The sequence below is a fragment of the Bos grunniens genome, chromosome 22 (genome assembly GCF_055505025.1).
Source record: "Bos grunniens cultivar Pamir isolate PY7600 chromosome 22, Bosgru_T2T1.0, whole genome shotgun sequence".
NCBI lineage: Eukaryota > Metazoa > Chordata > Mammalia > Artiodactyla > Bovidae > Bos > Bos grunniens.
The window spans coordinates 59,354,210-59,379,738 of NC_141186.1; the positions used below are offsets into that span (position 1 = coordinate 59,354,210).

At 54.3% G+C, this 25,529-nt stretch overlaps 1 protein-coding gene across 2 annotated transcripts in view; it reads right to left on the reverse strand.

The window, feature by feature from the left end:
- The window catches only part of CFAP92 (cilia and flagella associated protein 92 (putative)), a 35,611-nt gene that overhangs the window by 4,512 nt on the left and 5,570 nt on the right, over positions 1-25,529 (reverse strand). The window contains exons 2-11 of one of the 2 annotated variants that reach the window (XM_086368781.1): positions 23,712-23,902; positions 22,422-22,626; positions 21,221-21,352; positions 20,299-20,371; positions 18,975-19,096; positions 15,159-15,305; positions 9,391-9,575; positions 7,566-8,464; positions 5,174-5,368; positions 4,114-4,405 (exon numbers count right to left, since the gene is read on the reverse strand). In XM_086368781.1, coding sequence (XP_086224907.1) covers positions 4,114-4,405; positions 5,174-5,368; positions 7,566-8,464; positions 9,391-9,575; positions 15,159-15,305; positions 18,975-19,096; positions 20,299-20,371; positions 21,221-21,352; positions 22,422-22,626; positions 23,712-23,902 — 2,441 coding nt within the window. Of the gene's footprint in view, positions 1-4,113; positions 4,406-5,173; positions 5,369-6,154; positions 8,465-9,390; positions 9,576-15,158; positions 15,306-18,974; positions 19,097-20,298; positions 20,372-21,220; positions 21,353-22,421; positions 22,627-23,711; positions 23,903-25,529 lie in introns of those variants that run through there. The other variant, XM_086368780.1, reaches the window with a different exon arrangement.

Genomic DNA, 25,529 nt, shown 5'->3' on the forward strand with positions numbered 1-25,529 from the left:
GGACAAGCTCCCTGAAAGGCAACCTCGGATAAGAGGGTGACAGTAAGGACCCAGAGCGCGGAAGGTGGAAACACGAGCAGTGGCACCGAGACAGGAGGGGCCGGGAGAGGAAAGGCCGCAGAAACGGCGTCGGAGTCCACACGGAGGGTGCGGGTCTGGACACAGGATTAAAGGCCCGAGGGGAGGAAGGGCAGGAGGGGCCGCGCGAGCGTGAGTCAGCGTCCCGGGGCGACGCGTGCCATCACACACAGGTTCCTGCACGACCGGGATGAGAGACGGTCTCCGGCTTCCAGCCTGCTGCTGTTTGACAATCCAGTCTCAAGATGAGCGTGTATAAATGAAGGCTGCGAGGGGGCGGGGGTGTGAAGTAAGTGACGGCCACGGAGGAGTATCCAGGGCTTTTCCAAAAGAGGGTTTCATGACGGCTGCCTCGGGGCATCAGGGCGCGCCCAGGAGCTGCAGCGGATTCCAGAAACACAGGTGGGGCCACGGGCACCACAGAACCAAGCTGCCAGAAGCCAGGCCACCGCAGGAAATGCCCCCAGTGTGGGGCGATCCTGACCTCAGCCCATCCTCTGGTGAACAGAGGACCTAAGGGGACCTTCCAGCCCTGAACTCGGCGATGTGCTGACCGCACAGACATGGCCAGTGGGTTCATCTCACACGAAGGGAAGGAAGTGAGGAAGACTGGTGTCCGACCCTCTCCAGGAAGGGCTAGGTTTGACTCCAAGGCGGGGGGCCTCAGTGTACGGACTGTAAGGGCGGGGATAGGATGACACGGGGAGCCTGAGCCCTGAGCCCAGCTGCTCTGGCCCCGGTGTGGGGCTGGGGGCTGTGCAAGGCCGTCTCTCCGGAGCCCTCGGCTTCTCAGTCCCTGATACCTTTACTGCCCCAGGAGGAGGGGGGTGAAGTGCTGATCTGACCCTTGGCGGCTCTGCATCCCCTCTGCCCCGCCCCCCCACCCAAGGGTTCGCGTGAGCCCCAGACCCCACAGGACTCTGAAAGGGATGAAATAAAAATGTGAAAAAGTACATGTTGTCAGTGCCTTCCTTCCTTCCTTCGTCTAACCTAGACACAGAAATCTGTAACCATTACTGCACAAAAATGACCTCCTTCCTCCTACCTGATGGCTCGGCACGCTGCCCTGTCCCAAACCCATCCATAAAATAAACAGACTAGACAGCCTGCGTGCAGGTGCCCTCCCTGATCCAGCCACTGCACGCTGACCACAGGCACAACACTGCCGGTCATGCTGGACTCCAGGGGCACCGGCATCACATTCGACGAAGGGGGAGGAAAACCATGCCTCCTTTTGTCCCTCTGGCCTCCCCGACTCGGCCGCGAAGCCCATCCTCGGGTGGGGGTCCACACCGCCCGACAGCCCGGGAGGGAGCCTCTGCCTGGCACCAGAGTCCCGAGCGGTGTGTCAAAGCCTCGAGGACTCACGTGGCCTTCCGCGTCCGGGGGCTGGGGTTCCCCACTGCAGCCTCCCTCCTCAGCTGGGCTACTGCGGCCCCGCCTGGGGTGAGTCTGGAGGGCAGGGCTTGACAGGGAAGAAGCGGGGTGATGCACGCCCGGGGGTGTTGGCTCGGGCACACCCCTGTGGAAGGCACAGCTCTGGAAGCCCACCTGCCCTGAGGCATCGCTTTGCCCAGGGCACCCGAGGCGGGCAAGGGAAGGTGCTGCCATCCTGTGGACACTTCCTGGAGCTGCAGCTGGACAACCAGCGCTTCCTGGCACCCCGCATTCACAAGGCCGGTGGGGGGCAGGGAGCGGGGCCTGGCAGCCATCTGAACACAGCCTGCTTTCAGGAAGCCGCGGGCCACAGGGCCGGTTCCCTCACACCACTCTTGGAGGGAAGGAAAACAGGAAAAAAAGAAAAAAGTCTGCACACCTCCAGCACAGGAAAAGCAGCTGAGCATCCTTCATGACGGCAGGCATGCCACTCAAAACAATGATGAGAAGCCAAATCCCAGCAGTCCCCATGGCCCAGCCTCACAGGTCCACAGGAGCAATACACGCGGACGGGGCTGGAGGCACGGCCCCCACCCCCGAGGCCGTCACTGGGAATGCACGCTGGCCAGAGCCAGGCCAAGGGACAGGCTCCCCAGACCCCTGCAAGGAAGAAAGGGGGAAAAAAAAAAAACCAACCTATTGGGACGGGCTATACCTGGGATCTGACATGCCCACACCTGGCCTGGATCCCGAGAAAACTGTCCAGTTTGAACTCGACAGAGGCACCCCAGCATCCACCACGGCGCTGCTTACAACAGCCAAGACACAGGTACAAGTCTCCGCCGACCGATGAACGCATAAACCACACGTGGTCCCTCCAGAGGATGGACCGATTGATTACTCAGCCATAAAAACCCGCCTCTGAAAGTATTTGATTATGCCACTGGTAGCCATAGGGCTGGACCTTGAAGGATCATATTGTATGTCAAGTCAGCCAGGCGTAGCATATGATTTCCATTCTAGCAAAATGGAAAGAGATCAAAATGACTCATTTAGTAAGCAGAAACTCCCAGCTTTCTAACACAGAGTTTCAAAAGGGCACCTTGAGTGGCCAATGTGAATTCGGAGTTGAAGATTAACATATACGGAGAAATCTGCATTTCTAATAGAGAATCCAGGATCAAGGAGCTGAAGTTCAGCACAGGGAACTATTCTTGTCCCGAAATAACCCCTATAGCTAAAGAATCCCAGGAGAATAGCTGTACTGTACACATACATCCTAACTAAAGCAGGTGGTTTCACACCGACAACAAGCATTATTTTTCAAATGGATTGGACTACCACATAGCAACAGCGTGAACTTAAAGGAAAGAAGGAAGAATCGTGCTTAGTTTACTCCCTCTGACCTCTCTGGCCCCGGCTGGCAGTCCGTCCCTGGAACCTGTCCAGCCCAGACTCCCTTGGCGGGACTGGGGGGCTGCAGCGCTAACAGCGTCCGGCCGCAGCAGACATGAGAAGGCTCCTGTGACAGCGGGAGATTCCTAACCTGATGCGGTGGCTCTGCACGCCCAGAAAACTGCTGAGAAACCTAGGATTTGATCTAAGTGCACTGACAATGAGTGGATTTTGTGGATTTTAATATTAGTTACATCTTAGTATAAATAGGAAAAATTAATGGTTGGGCTTCAATTCGTGATCTTAATATGAATAGATATCTAAAAGTATTTTAAAGTAGCAATTCCTAAGACATTAAAAAACAAATAGGGAAAATGTTTTAAAACATAAAAAGTAAAAAATTGAACTAGCGAATTAGGTAAACAGTAAAAGTAGATTGGTAAATAACCCAAGAAGTGTTTCTTTTGGGAAAAGCTAAGAGGTGAACATGAGTCTGAGTGAACTCCAGGAGTTGGTGATGGACAGGGAGGCCTGGTGTGCTGCGATTCATGGGGTCTCGAAGAGTCGGACACAACTGAGCAACTGAACTGAACTGAACTGAAGAAGGTGAACACCAGTGTAAAGAAACAACCTCCTTGTTGCTTTTCATAAAGAGCTCATGGATATAAAAGCTACAAACTTCTGAAAGATGTTTTTCACTAGAGGAGGGGCAGGGCCAGGGCAGTGGCTCCGCCCACACAGACCAGAGGCCCACGCAGAGCTGAAGGCATCACAGACAGTAGTGGGCTTTAAGCCCCTTTGGTTGGTACCGCTTACCAAGGGAGGCCTTGACCATCAGACCACACGCACCTGTCTCTCCATCTCCTCACCAGCATCCCGATCTCCTGTTCTCTTCCTGTCTACTCGTGTTTTCTAACACAGATTACTTTATCTCCTGTGTTGCTTAGACATGACCTTGGCAGCTTAAGCGAGGTATTACACACACACATACACACACACACAGTTCTTTCTCTATGGTGAACTCAGGAGCCAAAGGAAAAGAAACAGCTTAGAGTGTTTCTTTCCCCCTTTGAGGAAGGATGAGCTCTGCCAGGGCCAGAAGGAAGGAGGAAATGTGCAACCTGGCATGGCTGTGCCCTTCACCGAGCACTGCCTGGCCTGGGGTCCCTGGGCAGGAGAATCCAGCCAGAGGCTGGCTGTCCCTCGCAGCCTGCCACGCGGCCCCAGCCCAGGAAGGCTTGCAGCCAGCGGGGGAGCGCCCACCTGAACCAGGCTCGCCTTCTGGTCCCTGCTCTTCAGGATCACGTTGCTCCGCCACCGCAGGTACTTCTCCTGGTGGGAGTGGATCTGTGACGCCAGGGTGGACTTCCGGCTCCGCAAGTCCTCGAGACTTGGGGCAGGGGCCACGGCTAGCAGCTTCTGCTCTGTGAGGTCTCCCTGGGACATGGGCATCCCAAACTCCTGGCTCAGCTCCTTGATCATGGCCGAGGAGGGCAGCAGGTCTCCCGTGATCACCTCCCTGAGCCTGGAGCTGTAACGGCAGATGCAGTAGATCCTGGAAAGCAGAAGTGCCCCTGCTCAGCCTCACTCACCTGGCACTGCAGATCTGAGCACCCCCATCTTAGCAGAGGAGGGCGGAGAGCTGACCCCAGGTCACACAGCGCACGCACGAGGTGTCAGATTCTGTCCACTGTGCCCACAGGGGCAGGGCGCGGGAGGAGGCCTCCTTCCCAGGCCTCCCAGCTACCCATCCACGTGCCGCTCCACTTCTCTCTTCGGTTCTGCTGCTGCTGCTAAGTCGCTTCAGCCGTGTCCGACTCTGTGTGACCCCATAGATGGGAGCCCACCAGGCTCCCCCATCCCTGGGATTCTCCAGGCAAGCACACTGGAGTGGGTTGCCATTTCCTTCTCCAATGCATAAAAGTGAAAGTGAAGTCGCTCAGTCGTGTCCAACTCTTAGCGACTCCATGGACTGCAGCCTACGAGGCTCCTCCGTCCATGGGATTTTCCAGGCAAGAGTGCTGGAGTGGGGTGCCATTGCTCTTCGGTTTAGGTGGCCTTATTGCCTACTTTGCATCAACCCCCGCCCCACTGTGCGTGGAAGGTCCTCAGTAGGCTGGCCAAAGGGGTGTGGGGCTCAGGGCTCCTTCTTGCCAGGGGAAGGGCACTAGGTACAGAGCCCGTGTCAGCGCAGCTAGAAGGACGGCGCCCCAACAGGGGCACTGGGCCGCCCCCGAGTTGCCCGGCCCTCTCCCTCCTTTAGGGCCGGCTGACTCCCGAGCCCGGGGACGCTGGGGAAGCCCGGCCGCGCAGCCGCCCGCACCTGCTCAGCGCCTGGAACACCTGCGGCGGGACCGCTCTGCGCACGTAGAGCGCCGCTTGCTGCACCAGCTGCGCCAGCGGCCGGAACAGCCGCACGCGGTACAGGACCGTCTCCAGGTCGGCGTAGAGGCGCCGGCGGAAGCGCAGCTGCGAGTTGTAGAGCGCCTTGAAGGGACCCTGTTCCGCCCGCGGGACCCTGCAAGGCAAGAGCGCGCCAGCCGGCTCCTGCCTCTGCCAGGGATGCTGGCGCGGAAAACGCGGCGAACCAGACGGCTGGGTCCCAGCGCCCACCCCCGGCCCCTAGCCCTGCGTCCTCCCCGCCCCTCGCGCCCCCTGTCCCCGCCGTGTTGCTGCGTTCAAGGTCCTCCACCTCCTCGAACCCGGGGAGACTAGAGGCAGCCTGCGCCGCCCGCCGCAAGGGTCTGTGTGCCGGGCTGTGGGGGGTGGTGCCCCTTTGCTGGTTGCCCATGCTTCCACTGGGACGTCTTATTGTTTGCTTATTCATTCACAGGCATTTCTACACACTCAAGAGCACCAGCTCCATACATTGCAAATACTTTTTCTCACTTTGTGGCTTCTTTTTATAGTGTCTTTGGATGAAGAGAAGTTACTCATTTTAATATAGCCAAAGATGTCATTGTTATCCTTTATTCTAATACCTCTGTCTTATTTAAGAAGTCTTTATTCAGAGATCATGAATACGTCTTCCTATCTTATCTGAAAGCTTTACAATTTAGCTTCTTAAAAATAGATTTTTCTTCTACAAGAAAGGCAAGAATATATAATGAGGAAAAGACTATCTTCAATAAGTGGTGCCGGGAAAACTGTGCAGCTACATGTTAAAAAATAAAATTAGAACATTTTCTCACACCGTATACAAAATAAACCCAAAATTGATCACAGATCTAAATACAAGACCTGAAACCATAAAACTATTAGGAGAACAGTAACCTCTTTGACACTGGTCCTAGAAATATTTTTTTTTTGGTCTATCTTCCCTGGTGGCTCAGAGAGTAAAGAATCTGCCTACAATGCAGGAGACCCGGGTTTCATCCCTGGGTCAGGAAGATTCCCCTGGAGAAGGGAATAGCAACCCACTCCAGTTTTCATGCCTGGAGAATCCCATGGACAGAGGCGCCTGGTGGGGTACAGTCCATAGGGTCACAAAGAGTTGGACACGACTGAGGGATTAAACACAGACACACACTCAGGCAAGGGAAACAGAAGCAAAAGTAAAGCAAATGGGACCTAATCAAACTTCCAAGCTTTTGCACAGGAAGGGAAACCAGCAACGAAACATAAAGGCAACCTACTGATGGGGGAGAACACTTGCAAAGTATGTGTCTGATGAGGGCTTAACACCCAGTGTTATATCCGATATTAACATCCAATATATGAAGAACCACGCCACTCCATGTCAGAAAACCAGACAACCAATTAAAACCTGGACACAGCACATGAAGAGGCATTTTTCCAAAGAAGATACACACGTGGCCACCAGGCACAGGAAAATACGTTCAATATTACTAGTTATTAGGAAGATGTAACTCAAAACCACAAGGTAGCCCCTCACGCCCATCAGAATGGCTATCATCACAAAGACGAGAAACAAAGCGTCAGCGAGGATGCGGAAAAGGGGAGCCTGGGCGTGCTGACCACTGAGGAAGACAGCATGGAGGCTCCAACTCCGAGATGATCCAGCAATTCCACTCCTGGATATTTAGCCAAAGAAAATGAAAACGATACTTTCAAAATATATATGCACCCCAATTCACAGCAGCCCAGGTGTGGCTGTTGTAAGTGCCCGTCAACAGATGAAAGGATAAAGGTGTGACCTATAGATACGCCAGAGTATTACAAAGCCACGAAAGAGGACGAGATTCGGCCACGAGCTCCCAGACGGATGGGCCCATCTTGTGCTTTGTGATGTGAGTCAGACAAAGACGCACACGCCATGCTTTCACATACGTGAAATTTGAATCTGAAAACCGAAATGAACCACCAAAAGATTGTTGTGGTGAAATCTGAGTAAGAAGAGACTACTGCAGTCTAGTTAAATCGTAAAGGGTCCATCACTCCCCTGGTGGCTCAGTGGTAAAGAACCCACCTGCCAATGCAGGAGATTTGAGAGATGTGGGTTTGATCCCTGAGTGGGGAAGATCCCCTGGAGAAGGGAATGGCAACCCACTCCAGTATTCTTGCCTGCAGAATGCCACAGAGGAGCCTAGTGGGCTACAGTCCATGGGGTCACAAAGACTCAGATGCGACTGAGCCTCACACACACACACACACACACGACCCTGAATCCACGGACGCCTTCCACTGGCGGCGACACTGAACCTGAGCTTGACATGGAACGCGCCCTCCACCAGCCTGACAGGCGGCCCACGTACCGGCTCTGGTGACGGGCCCACAGCCGCTGGAGGCCATGGTCGGCCAGGCCCTCCAGGATGAGGAAGTGGACCTTCCCGTCCAGCAGGTGGACGCCGGTGAGCACGTCCAGGTCGGGCTGCTCCTGGGTCTTCACCCGGATCTTGAAGGCGGACAGGATCTGTTGAATGTCCTCCAGCGGGTAGGAGTCCAGGGCCAGGGCCCTGGCGTTGATCATGGTGACGTCCTGCAGGAGGCTGTGCAGCAGGGAGAGCCGCCTGGACTCGAACACGAAGACCACGCGGCCGAACCGGGAAAGCGCGGGGTCGGCGCCGCCCAGCCCACCGCGCAGAGGCACCGCCACATCCACACGCAGCTTCAGCAGGCAGCTGGCCTCCAGGTAGTCCCCCGGCGGCATCAGCCCATGCGGCATGCCGTCCCTGGGGCCCCGGGGCCCCGCCGCGTGCCTGCTCCTGCGGCCGTGGCCCAGGGGGGCGGCCCAGGGCTCGCAGCTGCGCACAGGGGCGGCCAGGTTCAGGTATTTGTGGCCGAGGAGGAGGTCGGCAAAGCTGACCTGGGCCACGCCATGCGGGTCCCACATCTTCTCCTGGGTCTCAAAGGGGTTGCTCTCCGTGTCTCTGGGGGAGATGAGGGCCTGGAGGTTGAGGTGCGCGTCCAGGGGGTCCTCCCCAAACAGGGTGGGCTTGCGGGAACAGCCCTCAGACTTGCGGTCCCGGTCGTGCACTTCTACCACCATGGGGGGCCCCTCCAGGTACTCCCTCAGGTCGCTGGGGTGCATGGCCCCTAGGAAGATGACGTTGACGTCCTGGAAGTACACGTGGGTCCCGTGCGGCTGGCCCTCCGTGCGGTGCACTGGGGCCCTGTGGAACTGGTACCTGCAGTACACGGGGCTGCACAGCCGCTGTGGCGGCAGCGCCGGGGGTCACCCCCTGTCCCCATCCCCCTGCCCTCCAGGCAGCCCCCGCCCAGCGGCTCAGATCAGCACCGGGCTCATCGCCCCCCGCCCCCCACAACCGACAGCCCCTGTGGTCTTCGGTTCATCATCCACAAGCCCCAAGGACGGAGCCCGCTCTTCAGGCCACTGCGAGGACCCAGGGCCATGTGCAGGGCCCCAACGTGGCGGCTGGCAGGGCTCAGCGAGCCCCGAGGTCCCCCCACCATCCCCGGGATGGCCAGTGCCATGCGGACAGGCCCCATGCCTCCTCACGTGCAGGGGCCAGGCACGGAGAAGGCGGAGAGGAGAGGCCTTCAGGACAGGGAACCCGTGTGTTCCAGACAGGCAGGTCGGGGGGCTGGCACGGGTCACCCTGAGCATACAGAGCGCCCACACAGAACTGGGGGCTGGGTGTAAGAGGCCTGGCAGGTGCAGGCCTGTGTCCACACGGAGACAGGGAAGCTTGCGTGCGCTAAGACTCCAGCATCAGAAGCTGCCCGTTTGCACAGCGTGTGGTCCGAACACACACCGCTGCTACCAGGGCACTGTTTATTTTCCTGAAATAAAGCCGATGCTGAAAGTATTTGACAATAATCCTGGGTGGGTTGGTATGGCTTCGCTGGTACCCAGAAGAAATAATGAAGACTTTCTGGAGAAATCCACTTCCAACTTCCAACCCTGGCCTCAGAGAATTCGCACTGAGAGACCTCAGGCTGGGGGACTCCTGGCCCCAGGAACCTGACATCCTCCGGGCCTGGCTGAGTGACCCTAAGTGCTGAGACAGGGCCGACGAGGGTACTTGTCACTGGGGCCCCGGGGACGGGGGACGGCAGGTGAGGGGCGGAAGGCCGGGAAGGGCTGCTCCGACCCCAGCCAGCCCAGTTCGCGCTCACCTCTAGTTCCCTGATGGGCACGGGCTGCGACGGGAGGGAAGAAACGCACTTGATCTTTATGGTCATGGGGTTCAGATCCTGCTTCTGCTCTTCTGTCATGAGGGGAACCTCAGTTTTCAGCGTCAAGAAACAATCTAAGATGTTGGCCGACCTCCCGCTGCTGTGGCTCACGACAGACTGCCATCCTGAGGACAGACAGACAGGGCAAGCCAATTCCCAAAGACAGCCCTGAGACCAGGCCAGAGGGGCCGGGGAACCGGAGCTCCGAAGACAAAGTCAGACCTCGAGGAGGAAAACCCGAGATACCGGTCACAACTGGGGAACGCCCACAGGCACCATGTCTGCACCCCTTTCTCCACTGAGGCCTCATAGGTTCCCGAAGAGGATATAAGTGTGTGCCTTGTTAAAAACGCTCTCGTTTCTTTATTTTTGGCTGGGCTGGGTGCTGGGTCTTCACGGCCGTGTGGGTTTTTTCCTGCTTGCAGCTGAGCGGGGGCTACTCCCTGGTCGCGGTGCCCCGGCTTCTCTCGTCACAGAGCAGGGGCTCTGGGTGCACGGCCGTCAGTAGTTGCGGCGTGTGGGCTCAGTCGTTGCGGTTTTGCAGCAGTGTGACTGCAGAAAGGATGCAGGACCTGGCCTGCTGCAGGGCACACTGGCTGGAGGACACTTTTCTCCTAAAAGGGGCCCATACATCTCAGCGGGAGGAGGCATACTGGGGAAGGCAAAAAAAAAAAAAAAAAAAACACAAAAAAGCTAAGCCCCAGCTCTGCAAGCAGAGGGGCCTGCTTAGTTTCAAACCCTAGATCTGTTAGTCGCCGTGTGACCTACAAGCAGTCACACGCTCTTTGAGGCTCCATATCCTCCTGTGCAAGAGGGGCACAGATCCCGCCCGTCTCAGGGTGAAGAGGATGACGACGCCTTACGTGCAGGAAGGTGACGGACTCGTGGGCTCTGCTAGCATAGAGTCCGTGCACAAAAAGACCGATTTGCTTCTGTTCACGATGCTGGTAAGCATATGTTTAGGGCACTCGCACTCAAAGAGAGCAGCTGCTTCCAGAACAAGTCCTGGGCACAGACTGGGTATGTCTGCGGGGGCCACGGGTACCTCCTGGAGGACCCCTCCCTGCACCCTTGTGACTCTCTGCAACAGACCAACCACTTAAGGCCATCGCTGATTATGACCTGTGTTCTAGGACTTCGTCAGCCTTTTCATAGAATACCGCCCAGTTTAGGACTCTCCAGTGCAAGTTCATGGCACCCCACTCCAGTCCTCTTGCCTGGAAAATCCCATGGATGGAGGAGCCTGGTGGGCTGCAGTCCATGGGGTTGCTAAGAGTCAGACATGACTGAGTGACTTCACTTTCACTTTTCACTTTCATGCGTTGGAGAAGGAAATGGCAACCCACTCCAGTGTTCTTGCCTGGAGAATCCCAGGGATGGGGAGCCTGGTGGGCTGCCGTCTATGGGGTCACACAGAGTCGGACACGACTGACGCAACTTAGCAGCAGCAGCAGCAGCAATGCAAGTTCAGCTCAGTTCAGTCGCTCAGCCGTGTCCAACTCTTTGCAACTCCATGGACCGCAGCACGCCAGGCCTCCCTGTCCATCACCAACTCCCGGAGTTTGCTCAAACTCAGATGTCCATTGCATCAGTGATGCCATCCAACCAGTGTCGTCCCCTTCTCCTCCTGCCTTCAATCTTGCCCAGCATCAGGGTCCTTTCCAATGAGTCAGTTGTTCGAATCAGGTGGCTAAAGTATTAGAGTTTCAGCTTCGGCATCAGTCCTTCCAATGAACATTCAGGACTGATTTCATTTAGGATGGACTGGTTGGATTTCCTTGCAGTCCAAGGGACTCTCAAGAGTTTCTCTAACACCACAGTTCAAAAGCATCAATTCTTTAGTGCTCAACTTTCTTAATAGTCCAACTCTCACATCCATACATGACAACTGGAAAAACCATAGCCTTGACTAGACGGACCTTTGTTGGCAAAGTAATGTCTCTGCTTTTGAATATGCTGCCTAGGTTGGTCATAGCTTTTCTTCCAAGGATCAAGCGTCTTTTAATTTCATGACTGCAGTCACCATCTGCAGTGATTTTGGAGCCCAAGGAAATAAAGTCTCTCACTGTTTCCATTGTTTCCCCATCTATTTGCCATGAAGTGATGGGACCAGATGCCATGATCTCCATTTTCTGACTGCTGAGTTTTAAGCCAACTTTTTCTCCCTCTCTTTCACTTTCATCAAGAGGCTCTTTAGTTCTTCATTTTTTGCCATAAGGGTGGTGCCATCTGCATATCTGAAGTTATTGATATTTCTCCTGGCAATCTTGATTCCAGCTTGTGCTTCATCCAGCCTAGCAATTCTCATGATGTACTCTGCATATAAGTTAAATAAGCAGGATGACAATATACAGTCTTGATGTACTTCTTTGCCGATTTGGAACCAGTCTGTAGTTCCATGTCCATTTCCAACTGTTGCTTCTTGACCTGCATACAGATTTCTCAAGAGGCAGGTCAGGTGGTCTGGTATTCCCATCTCTTTCAGAATTTTCCACAGTTTGTTGTGATCCACACAGTCAAAGGTTTTGGCGTGATCAAGAAAGCAAAAGTAGATGTTTTTCTGGAACTCTCTTGCTTTTTCAATGATCCAACGGATGTTGGCAATTTGATCTCTGGTTCCCCCACCTTTTCTAAAACCAGCTTGAACATCTCGAAGTTCACGGTTCACGTATTGCTGAAGCCTGGCTTGGAGAACTTTGAGCATTGCTCTACTAGCGTGTGAGATGAGTGCAATTGTGCCGTAGTTTGAGCATTCTTTGGCATTGCCTTTCTTTGGCGTTGCCTTTCTTTGGGATTGGAATGAAAACTGACCTTTTCCAGTCCTGTGGCCACTGCTGAGTTTTCCCAAATTTGCTGGCATATTGAGTGCAGCACTTTCACAGCATCATCTTTTAGGATTTGAAATTGCTCAACTGGAATTCCATCACCTCCACTATCTTTGTTCGTAGTGATGCTTCCTAAGGCCCACTTGACTTTTCACTCCAGGATGTCTGGCTCTAGATGAGTGATCACAGCATCGTGGTTATCTGGGTCGTGAAGACCTTTTTTGTACGGTTCTTCTGTGTATTCTCGCCACCTCTTCTTAGTATCTTCTGCTTCTGTTAGGTCCATACCATTTCTGTACTGTGCTCATCTTTGCATGAAATATTCCCTTAGTATCTCTAATTTTCTTGACAAATCTCTAGTCTTTCCCATTCCATTGTTTGCACTGAACGCTGAGGAAGGCTTTCTAATCTCTCCCTGCTTTTCATCTCCAATGCAAATACCTACTCAAAGCCGCATTCAGACGTTTCAGGCGGTGTCAGCCAGGATCCTGGGCAGCGGCTCAACCTCAGCACTACTGACGCTTGGGGACAGGTGGTTCTCTGTCGTGGGGACCATTCTGTGCATCGTGGCACGTTCACAGCCTCCCACTCCCACCTGTGAGCCCCAAACACGCTTCACACAGCGCTACGTATCCCCGGGGCAGAAGCGCCGGAGGTGACAGCCGCCGTCTCACGGAGGGAACACGGCAAGAGCGAGTGGCCCCCAGCAGGCCCGTGCTCGGACAGCCGCTGCACTTCAGCTTGACAGGGTCAGCCGTGTCGAGGGATCATCCGAGGACTCCAGCCGAAGAGCAGCGGGGCCAGTGTCCACACCACTCCTGCGTGGCGCGTGTGGTCGCTCCACTGTGGGTAAAAGGAAGAGCCCACTCCAGACACGGAAGCTTCGCTCACCACCAAGGTGCTCAATGCCTGTGGCCTAACCAGAAATTGAAGATGACCAAACATGATCGTGCTAGTTTGGGAATGTGTTGTTTTTCACTCGTTCAGTCACATCCAAATCTCTGCGACCCCGTGGACTGCAGCACGCCAGGCCTCCCTGTCCATCACCAACTCCTGGAGCGTGCTCACACTCATGTCCATCAAGTCAGTGACGCGATCCAACCATCTCATCCTCTGTCATCCCCTTCTCCTCCTGCCCTCAATCTTTCCCAGCATCAGGGTCTTTTCCAGTGAGCCATTTCTTCGCATCAGGTGGCCAAAGTATTGGAGTTTCAGCTTCAGCATCAGTCCCTCCAGTGAATATTCAGGACTGATTTCCTTTAGGATGGACAGGTTGGATCTCCTTGCCATCTAAGGGACTCTTGAGAGTCTTCTCCACACCACAGATTAAAAGCATCAATCTCATGCTATTATATTTTATGGGAAAAGCAGCCTACAGTTAGCTTGATGAGCCACGGCCATCTGCAGTTTGTGGCCACAGACCGTGGTGTTAGTGCCGGGGGGCAGGGGTCTCTGCTTGCCTTGCTGGAGGCACCTTGTGTGCAGCTGCCCCATCAGCAGCCATCCTGGCAAAGGAGCAGCCTCCTCACCAGCAGCCTGTCTGATCCCGCTGTGTGCAGGGCTCCCTGCAGAGCCGTTCACACACAGCATCTTTTATGATCCTTTCTAGACCCCTGGGGGGAAGGGAGTCACTGTCCCCATTTCACAGATGAGGACACTGAGGCTCAGAGAAAGCAGGCAGCCCGCAGGGAAGCAGCTGAGCCAGAATCACAGTCGGTGCATCACTCCTGCAGTCACAGCCATCACGGCAGAGCTTACGGGGAGGGGAGCCCAGGCACCTCTCGGCTGGCCTGCCAGACACGCCCCTCCAGCAGGCGTGTCTTCAGTCGGGCGTCCCCCTCCCCTCACTGCAGTCAGGAGCCGGCCACCTGGAGCAGCAGCGGTTCATGAAGCAGCGTGAACCCAGGACGCTGCCCCAGGCGGGGTCTCGGGGCGGCTGCATGGAGGCACAGTCCTTCTGGACAGGGCTCGAGCAGTGCACGAAGAGTCCCTGAAAACTCACTTTGGGTGGAACTGATCTTCAAAAATCTGTCTGGAAGTACAAACTGAAAAGTTAAGAGTGTTTCCTCAGAACATATCAACATCAACCCAAGTGCCTATGGGAACAAGAATTTTCCCAGCATTCCTGAACCTGGAGAGTGACCCTCTGAGTCTTCCTAAGCTTCCTTTTCAGATCACCCAGAAGACGGCTAGTTCACCCTGATGGTCAAAAAACCCAGAGTGAAGTAAGTCTAGGATTCCTTTCTCTGAAACAAGGATTCCCTCCACGTTACCTTTTTAAGACAAAGTCAGATAATTTTACTCAATCAGCTAATTTTTTCCATCATTTAAACACATGGACAGAATACCTATTTATTTTCAATCAAACCTAGTTTATAAATTGGGATGGATCTTGCAAAGCAAAAGACACAAACCCTTGTTCTGCCCCTAAGCTGTGTGTCCTCAGGGAAGCTGTTTGACACCGAAAAAACAGTGATGATGAGAACCACGCCCTATTCCACCAGCACCAGCACCACCAGTTCACTGGGTCAGAGTCGGTCCTGAGACGCCGGCGGCAGGACGTCAACGCTGCTTACCTGTCCCCATTTCCTGTACTGGATGTCTTAGGAGCAGCATTCGTACAAAGCAGCGCTTCAGCAAACAAACCCGGGCCGTCTGTTACCCTCACGTTTGCTTGGACTTTGCGATCAGACCTGGGTTGGAATCCTGGGTTCGCTTGCTCGCTGTGGGATCCCAGATGATGCGTGTGGCCTCTCTGTGCCTCCGTGTCCCACCCTCAACAGTGAGGCCGCTCACCCCCGGGGGGTGGAGGTGGCGCCAGGTGGGGGCGCGGTCCCCGAGGCGTCCCGTCATAGCCCGCCTGCCGGGACTCCGGGCGCCTACCTGCCAGGAGCGGCAGGACCTCCAGCTGGATGGAAAAGCTGCCATGCTTTGCAGGGCCCGCCAGCCGCGTATCTGTGCCGTCCTCCCAGTGAGATGTCCTCCTCCTCCTCTGCGACTTTCTCCTGCCGTCTGACTCTTTCCGCTTAGCTGTGAGATCAGAGGAAGAGCGTCAGGGAGGGCTCCCTGGAGTCAGAGGCTCTTGCCCCACCCCAGCGGCGTCCATCTGTGGAGAGCAGGAGGAAATGAGGGGGTGTCCTGGTCCCCCCACCCACCGCTGCCCAGAGCCTGCCATGCCGACACCAGCCACAGAAAACACCCAAGTTCTCCTCCACGTTGGCCCTTAACCATGGCGCAGGGCTGACAGCTGGGCCCTGGAGCTGAGCCATCACAGTTCCAGAACCAGTTCCTTGCCTCCTATGGGGCAAACGCCGTGACCAGTCTGAGCCTCAATCCCCCTGTCTGTTGAAGAGAGAAGGGAAATGTCCATGAGAAGCTCAGCCAAGAACCCAGCTCAGATGACAGAACGCAGGCGCCGGGCGACTAAAACCGCAAGCTACTGGTTCCGTGGCGGAAAGACCGACGGGACCGACCGTGCTGGGCAAACGCCCAGGAACAGGCACACAAAGTGGGGCGCGCCAGGGGCCTAAGGGCGCGCTTCCCATCGGCGCGTGACTGAGGACACGGACTGTCCGTGTGGAGGCAAATTAAACCACCGGGCGCCTCCTGCCATATGCACAATGAGTTGCAGACTGAAGGTGGAAAAACTTCACAACGATTAGAAGGATACTCGGGAGACTAGACTGCCGTCTGGATAAGCACAGGTTTCTAGGCTGCTCCCCCGGGTACGAACTGGGGAGGAACAGGTGAACGCCTGCTGCGCGTGACAAGACAGCCCCCGTGTGGGAAACGGGGAGACACAGCCCAGCCTGTGGCGCTTCCAGTGCACAAACTATGCAGAATCATTCAAAAGACCCTAAAAAGTAAGGCCTGGGATCAATAGGAAAAATCATTTCAACGCAACAGAAGAGCATAAATGAAGACACACTGATAAGGCGAGGACTCCCAGATGCTCCCGACCCCGCGGATCAGGAACTGGGCCCTGACCTGCCAAGTGAGGGTGACGCAGAGGAGAAGTGGCAATTCTCGGTGCTGCCGTCAGGAGGGCAAGGAGGTACAACCAGGACTACGCCAGCAGCATCTCCCAACGGACCAGCGAGAATGTCCTACACCCAGGAACCCACAGGGCAGGCGCCCAGAGCCTCCTGCGTGTGCTGGAGCCCCAGCAAGGACGGTCACCGCCGCTGGCAGCAATACGAAAGTGGTGACCAACAGATGGCTCTCAGCGAGGCCAGGAGGGGCGAAGAGGCCGGACTGGCATCAGTCAGTCAGTTTAGTTCCTCAGTCGTGTCTGACTCTTTGCAACCCCATGGACTGCAGCATGCCAGGCCTCCCTGTCCATCACCAACTCCCGGAGCCTACCAAAACTCACATCCATCGAGTCGGTGATGCCATCCAACCACCCCATCCTCTGCTGTCCCCTTTTTCTCCTGCCTTCAATCTTTCTGAGCATCAGGGTCTTTTCCAATGAGTCAGTTCTTTGTATCAAGTGGCCAAAGGACTGGAGTTTCAGCTTCAGCATCAGTTCTTCCAATGAATATTTAGGACTGATTTTCTTTAGGACTGACTGGTTGGATCTCCTTGCTGTCCAAGGGACCCTCAAGAGTCTTCTCCAACACCACAGTTCAAAAGCATCAATTCTTAGGCGCTCAGCTTTCTTTATGATCCAACTCTCACATCCATACATGACTACTGGAAAAACCATAGCTTTGACTAGACGGACCTTTGTTGGCAAAGTAATATCTCTGCTTTTTAATAAGCTGTCTAGGTTGGTCATAGCTTTTCTTCCAAGGAGCAAGCATCTTTTAATTTTACAGCTGCAGTCACCATCTGCAGTGATTTTGGAGCCCAAGGAAATAAAGTCTCTCACTGTTTCCATTGTTTCCCCATCTACCCATGAAGTGATGGGACCAGATGCCATGATCTTAGTTTTGTGAATGTTGAGTTTTAAGCCAACTTTTTCACTCTCCTCTTTCACTTTCATCAAGAGGCTTTTTAGTTCTTCTTTGCTTTCTGCCATAAGGGTGGTGTCATCTACATATCTGAGGTTATTGATATTTCTCCCAGCAATCTTGATTCCAGCTTGTGCTTCATTCAGCCCGGCATTTCACATGATGTACTCTACACAGAAGTTAAATAAGCAGGGTGACAGTATACAGCCTTGACGAACTCCTTTCCCAATTTGGAACCAGTCTGTTGTTCCATGTCCAGTTCTAACTGTCGCTTCTTGACCTGCATACAGATTTCTCAGAAGGCAGGAAAGGTGGTCTGGTATTCCCATCTCTTGAAGAATTTTCTACAGTTTGTTGTGATCCATACAGTCAAAGGCTTTGGTGAAGTCAATAAAGCAGATGTTTTTCTGGAACTCTCTTGCTTTTTTGATGATCCAATGGATGTTGGCAATTTGATCTCTGGTTCCTTTGCCTTTTCTAAATCCAGTTTGACCATCTGAAAGTTCACGGTTCATATACTGTTGAAGCCTGGCTTGGAGAATTTTGAGCATTACTTTACTAGCGTGTGAGATGACTACAATTGTGTGGTAGTACAATTGTGTGGTAGTTTGAGCATTCTTTGGCATTGCCTTTCTTTGGGATTGGAATGAAAACTGACCTTTTCCAGTCCTGTGGTCACTGCTGAGTTTTCCAAATTTGCTGGCATATTGAGTGCAGCAGTTTAACAGCATCATCTTTTAGGATTTGAAATAGCATGTATTGACACAAATACATCACAGGAAAAGAGGCAGGTTCAGGGCTGCCCTGGCATGTCTGACTCTTTGTGACCCCATGGACTGTAGTCCCCAGGCTCCTCTGTCCATGGGGATTCTCCAGGCAAGAACAGTGGAGTGAGTTGTCATTCCCTCCACCAGGGATGTTCCCGACCCAGGGATGGGTTAAGGAGATGCTCTGCTGCAGTTACAGCCGAGCGGATGGGAACAGGGGGCAAGTGTCCTGTGTGCTCGCTGTAGGACCCTGGAGACTCAACAGTTTGCTGAAAACCTGGTGAGGAAATCTAAGCCAAGGAGGAGGAGGTGGACTCAGGGATCCGAGGATCCTCGCTGGGAGCCTGACTCTCAGATACACGCCTCCAAGAGCGGCTCCTGGGACCTGGGATGCAGTTTCCCCGGTTCCACCCTAAGAAGCCCGCACCTTCTCAGCTTCCAAAGGGTCTCTCCACACACGCTGCAGCCCACATACCTACCCTACACAGCACTGATCACACGGAGGTGTAATTAACTTTCTGGACGTCTCTGGTCAGTATTACAGATTTTCATGTCCCCCATTCCCTGGTGACTGAGATGGTTAAGAATCTGCTTGCAATGTGGGAGAGCTGGGCTTCATCGCTGGGTTGGGAAGATCCCCTGGAGGAGGGCATGGCCACCCACTCCAGTATTCTCGCCTGGAGGATCCCGTGGACAGAGGAGCCTGGCGGCTGCAGTCCCTGGGGCCGCAGAACCAGACACGACCGAGCCACTAAGCACATACACAGAACACCATGGACAGGAGCCCAGAAACGCCGGCGGCAAAGGATGGTGGACGGCCCAGCGGCGAGACAGGCTGGGCCAGTCAAAAGCTGCACCGAGTATTTTTCACTTTTGATTAACATGGGAACCTTATCGAAGAATTCTGAATCTGAAACATTTCATAATTCTCTTTCAGGCCCAGTCACACTACAAAGTCCCAAAATCCCACCCTGACTTACTCTGAAATTTCTGCTTCTCTAACAAGTTTGTCAAGCTGCTAAGTGATGGCTTCTCAATTAGCTCCTTCGCCTCCGTCGTGGTTGCCCCTCCCAAAGAAGAAACCGGTTTGGAATCACCCCATCTAGAAAATGCACAAAGAGAAAAATATAGGAAAGTGAGACAAACTAGGGATCGGAGCTGAGAATCTATCTACTGGATTGAACGTGAGTAGATTCTCAAAAAGATGACACTGCCTTCCTTTAAAGCACTGCCTCTTCAAATTTCAACGTGCATTTGAGTCACCAGGGAATGTCACTGAAAAAATGCAGATTGTAGGTCAGCAAGCCTTGGGTGGCCCTGAGACTCCCACCCCTAACAAAGTCCCACTAATGATGAGGCTGCTACTCTGCAGACAACCTTGCACTATCAATTATAATGATTAAAAATACATTATTGATTAAAATAAAATCAACTGAAAACTCTAAAATATCTAGGAATTCACTTACAGAAATTACCCACAACATCTACAGGAAAAAAAAAAAAAAAGTAACCCTATTAAAAGCCGTAAAGGAGGAACAGAATTAGGTGAAAAGATATACCATGATCATGGATGGGGGAACTTCATAATGTAAAAATGTCAATTCTCTCCAAATAAATCTATAAATTCCTGCAAAAACACTTTTAACCAACATTTTCAAATGATGTGCTCTGAGTCACTGTGCTGAACAGAAGAAACTGATGCCGTGTTGTGAACCTCCTGGGCTTCAATACAACCTTTTGTTTAATGACAGTTCTCTGGGTCCTTCCCATGCCATCCCCCCAAGTCTCGAGGCGGATCTCCCTTCGCCCCCTGGTCCCCACAGCGTCTGAGAAGTCCCCTTCTCTGGTTTCCCCCTTAGGCTCCAGCAGGTCCGAGAGCAACTGCCCTCCGAAAGGAGACACAGTGGACTCAGCTGTCCAACCGTATGGGTTGGGATCCTGGCTTTACCAACGCCCCAAGCCTCCCAAGGATTCTAGTTTTATAACTTTGTGCCAACCACTTAGCCGCGAAGTCCCTTTATGGAGAAAATGGAGATGGTGATGCCGAATGGAGATGGAGAGTGACGAAGCTGAGGGTAATATGAAATGCACTGCTTCACACAGAAGCAGGGGCCTGACACATAACACAGGCTCAGAGGACTCAGAGTACCTTTCTCGGTTCTGTGCCCCCACCTGGACTGCGTGAGCTCCTGGTTAAGTGAAACTACCAAAACTCCACGCGACTCTGGGAGGGGGGCTTGCGGGGCAAGAAGAAGAGGAGGCCCCTTTCCCACACCCCCAAAAACAGCACGGGGCCCTCCTTACTGGACTGTGGCAAGCTCTTCCGACCTGAGTAGCTTTTCGTGGTCCTCGGGGTTCCCGGGAAGAGTTTCCGCATCTGCTGGGAGGGAACCCGACCACATGAGCCAGCATCTCCAAGCCTCCCACTCTGTACGAGCTCACCAAGAATGAGGGCCCTGAACACGTTTGCAGCGCCAGCCCCCGAGCCGCAGTCCCCAAGCGTTCAGCAAAATGTCTGCGGATGACACACGACTAAATGAATGAATATACAGATAACTATGATTATTTGGAAAAACGGAGGCAAGACTAGGCCTCTAGATCCTTATGTAATACTCCTCAGAGAACAAAACAGAAGTCTGTTATCTATGCAGCCAGCCGCTTCAGCGCTGTTCACACTAGAAACTCCTGAAAACACTCCCAAGTTTCCTTTATTCCCACCGACAGCAAACAGTTAAGCAAATCACAGTGGTGCTAGCGGATGAAACACTCTGAAGCCACCACACGAGAAGTTTATGGAAAGTTGTTAAGGAAATAGACGGTGAGGATGCAATGATCTCACACTAGAAGATTATGGACCCAGAATAACCTCATCTGTATTAAAAAAAAAAAAAAAAAAAATCTCAGCACAAAAACAAAAGAATCTGCCATAACGAGATAACCAAGACATTGCAGTGTTTGTTGCTGGTGACGGAACAATCCATTATGTTCCCTGCGTGTTTTATACTTTTCTGTATTTCCTGACTGTTCTAAAAAACAAACGAAAGCTATGTAATGTCTCCACTGAGAGACGGGTTTTTTGTAAGTGACCAAAATGAAAGAGTCAACTGCAGTGATTCGGTGCGGAGCACGAGGCCCCCGGCGGACGCCAGTGCGCACGCGTCACGCGGGACCCCGCCTTCCCGCCGGGTCCGCGCTCGGCGCGCCCACGAAGGCCGCCTCCACTCACCGTGCGCTGGCTTCAAGGATCTTCTCGGTTTTTCGAGCTTCTCTGGTGCGTGGTCCTGGCACTGCTCCTCTTTGACGTGAACGCCCTGTTCAGACAATCTTCTCTGACTTAAAACCAAATTTTTCACTTCCTCTAGAACACAGGAGGAGACCGCATGGCTGACTCGGCTCATCAGAAACACTGCTTATCCACTAGGCGAGTGTCCCCTTCAGTTAGTGCTGGAGCAGTAAGACGGGGGAGCCGCGGCCGGGAGCCGCCGGGGGGGCCGCCTCCCAGCACCAGGACCCGCCCAGCCCGCCGGCACCGGCTTGTCCCAGGCAGGGTCCCTAGGCAGGTGCCTGTGCTGCGTTAGACGCTCACCCTGCACTGGAAGGAAGGCACCACCACCTGCCCCTCTTAGAGACGCTTCTCTCACCCTTGTGTGGTCAGGGGACCCACCCTTTACCAAGGGCGACGCCCCTCGGGGTCGCCCCACCTGTCAGTGGGAGGCGGGCCAGCGGGGCAGAGGGAGAGAGGGAGGGTTAAAGAAGACGGCAGAGAGAGGAGAGACCGGCCGCGGTACTGGAGGATGGATGGCACTCTGGGAACAAGAAATTTGGCCAAGAGCCCCTGGTGCCTCGAGGCTGGCCCTGCAATGTGGAGAAGCCTCGCGTCTTCAGGGGTCAGGGCTGGACCTGGGGTGCAGGTGATGGTGATGATGAGAAAGAAGGCTCGGGGCGCCGGGGGCACGATGCCTTCGAGACTGGACTCGGACATCAGACTTGGTTCCCGAAGACGCGCGGCAGCCGTGAAAAGCCGCAGAGCTGCCAAGCGCCAGGGTCTTAGGGGTGATACAGGAAGGTCAGGGAGCGGGGCGGCAGAGAGGAGACAGGGGAAAACGTGCGTGCAGACGGAGGAGGCAGGTGAGGGTAGAGAGCCCTGGGAGAGCCACACCAGGCAGGGTCACCAAGCAGGTGCTGGGCTGGGGGCAGCGGTGGCCGAGAGTGGTGGGCACGGCAGGAGCCAGCCACGACCTGGGGCTTCAAAGGGTCATTGGCCAACGCTGAGAGCGGACAGAGGTGTCACCGTGCTGACGGACGCCAGCACGGGCCCCCGAAAACCAGACGCGCCCAACTAAGGGACACTGGCTTTCTGCTGTCAACTGGTGAGAAGCCACCACGTCCTGGGAACATTTCAAGTCAAACCCAGACACCTGACTTACCGGAAGATCCCATGTCTTCCATAAACCCGGAAGGCTTTAGCCGATAATACTTGACTCTTTTCGAAACCTTTTCCTTGGTGTCCCAGACCTTCAAGGTGATTTTGTGAAAATTTATTTTCTTCAGTAACTCCTTGGTCACGTTGATGTTGAAAGCTTGGGTCCACGACACCCAGACCCTGTCCCCTTCTTGCCACGGCCTGATGGTCTGTGTGAAAGGACAAGAGACTCTCAGGGGCCAAGATCTGACCGTTGGCGCGGCGAGCCGGGCCCGGCCCTCCGCCTGTCTGTCTGTGTGTCCCGACCTCTCCTGGCTCCCAGCTCTCGTCGGGAATCAGGAAATGGGTGCCGGGAACAGGGGCCTGAGCACCTCTAGGTTCCTCGGAAAAATAAAAGTAAAAGCAATTCCTGCAGAGATGTCCTTCCCAGGAGCTCTCCATCCTGCCCCGAGCCTGCCCTAGCGCAGCGTGCCCGCGCGCAGGAGCAGACACCCATACTCACGCGCACACACACAAAGAAACAGCAAGAGCTGCCAGAACTCTGCAAACACCAAAGAAATTCTTAGGTTGAAGATACCTGCACAGACAACCCTTGGGTCGCCATTATTAGGTTCTTGCACATTGGCATTCAGTAGATCTCGGGTGGGGCCCAAGGTCTTGAATTTCCAACAAGTTCTAGGGGAAGCCAGCATTCTTTGTGGCTCCTGCTGTTTCTTGTGGTTATCAGACTACATGCAAGGCCAGACACACACACACAGACACACACACGGAGACACACACACAGAGACACACACGGAGAAACACATACGGAGACACACACAGAGACACACACGGAGACACACACACAGAGACAGACGGAGACACACAGACACACACACGGAGACACACACATGGAGACACACACAGAGACACACACACGGAGACACACACATGGAGACACACACAGAGACACACAAACACACACACGGAGACAGACACACAGAGACACACACATGGAGACACACACATGGAGACACACACGGAGACACACAAACACACACACGGAGACAGAAAGAGACAAACAGACACACACACACACACGGAGACAGACACACAGAGACACACACAGACACACAGAGACACACACGGAGACAGACGGAGACACACACACACACACACGGAGACAGACACATGGAGACAGAAAGAGACACAAACAGACACACACACACACGGAGACAGACACACAGAGACACACACAGACACACACACGGAGACACACACACGGAGACACACACAGACACACACGCACGCTCACCTTTACTCCCGAGTCCAGGAACACTTTGGCCACGGTGGGAAACAGCAGCACGTCGACTTTCTTAGGCTCCGCACCGTCCGGCAGGAGGGAGTACTCGACGTGGTAGTAGCGGTGAACCTTTGCCACGGGCTTGTCCGTTTTAGGCGGTCGCCTGTATTTTTCAACCAAACTCGAAAATTTCCCTTTATGACCTGGAGGACACAGATGGAGTGAGTCCCGCCCTAACCTCACGTGGGAAGGCAGAGCCGTCTCCACGACTCCCTGCTCCCAAGAAGAGCCGGAGGCGGGGGCCTGTGCAGCCACCCGCTCGGCGTGAGGGTGTGTGTCGGGCCCTCGGCTCACGACTCTGAGGCCAGCATCCCCGTAAAGGTGTTAAAACCAAACATCACAGCACGACGGGGTCCGTGCAACATCAGCGGCGCAAACACGACCAGAGTAGGGGTTTGCGGGCCGGGGGGTGAGTATCCTGGGGGAGCACCCTGGGGGGTATCCTGGGGGTTACCCTGGGGGCACATCCTGAAGGGTATCCTGGGGGGGTACCCTGGGCAGGTACCCTGGGGGATGGGGGATATCCTGTGGGGATATCCTGGGGGGGTATCCTGCAGGGGGTATCCTGGGGGGTACCCTGGGGAATGGGGGATATCCTGGGGGTGTATCCTGCAGGGGGTATCCTGGGGGGGGTACCCTGGGTGGGTATCCTGGGGGATATCCTGGGGGAGTACCCTGGGGGGCACCCTGGGGAGGTACCCTGGGGGATATCCTGGGGGGTATCCTGTGGGGGTACCCTGGGGGGTACCAGCATATCCCAGGGGCTGTCAGCAAGTCGTGCAGGGACAAAGCTGGCAGACACCCCAGCCTGAGCCCACCAAAACCCCACCAAGGAAGCTGTGAGACGTGGGGTGGCGGGGCGGGCAGACACAAAGGGAGTCTGGGCTTCCCCAAGAGGCGCAGCCTCCCAGGCCTGGCCTTGACCGTCAGCTGGGACCTCCAGGCTGAGTGTTAACACTGCGAGATGATTCAGGAACCCCACACGGCTTCCTCTGAGCCGCCTTCTATAAGACTGACAGTTTTAAAGGTCTCACTGTAAAGTATCGATGGTGTGTCCCCCAGGAGGCTGCTGAACATGGGAGGTGCCCCCAAGGTCTCCAGGAATGAGCTTCTCACAGCCGTCCTCAGGGGCAGGAGGAGTCCTGGTGAGGGGAGGTGACGAGGAAGCTGGCAGCTTCGCAGACCTGCCTCCAGACTCAAGCCACCGCGGGCCAGCAGGTCACACACTCTCTCACTGCCTATCCACAGGTTTGCAAATGCTACAGCACAGCAGCGAGCAATGCAACAATATCGATCCCAAAAACGGCGGGCAATGCAACAATAGCTATCCAGAAAGTTAAGGCGCTTACTCCTTGGAAGAAAAGCAATGACAAATCTAGACAGCATATTAAAAAGCAGAGATGATACTTTGCCTATAAAGGTCCATCTAGTCAGAGCTATGGTTTTTCCAGTAGTCACACATAGTTATGAGAGTTGGACTAAAAAAAGACTGACAGCGAAGAATTGATGCCTTCAAACTGCGGTGCTGGATAAGACTCTTGAGAGTCCCATGGATAGCAAGAAAATCAAACCAGTCAATCCTAAAGGAAGTCAACCCCAAATATTCATTGGAAGGACTGAAGCTGAAGCTCTAATACTTGGGCCGCTGACTTGCTGGAAAAGACCTTTATGCTGGGAAAGACTGAGGACAGGAGGAGAAGGGGACGACAGAGGATGAGATGGTGGGACGGTATCACGGACTCAAAGGACATAAGTTTGAGCAAACTCCAG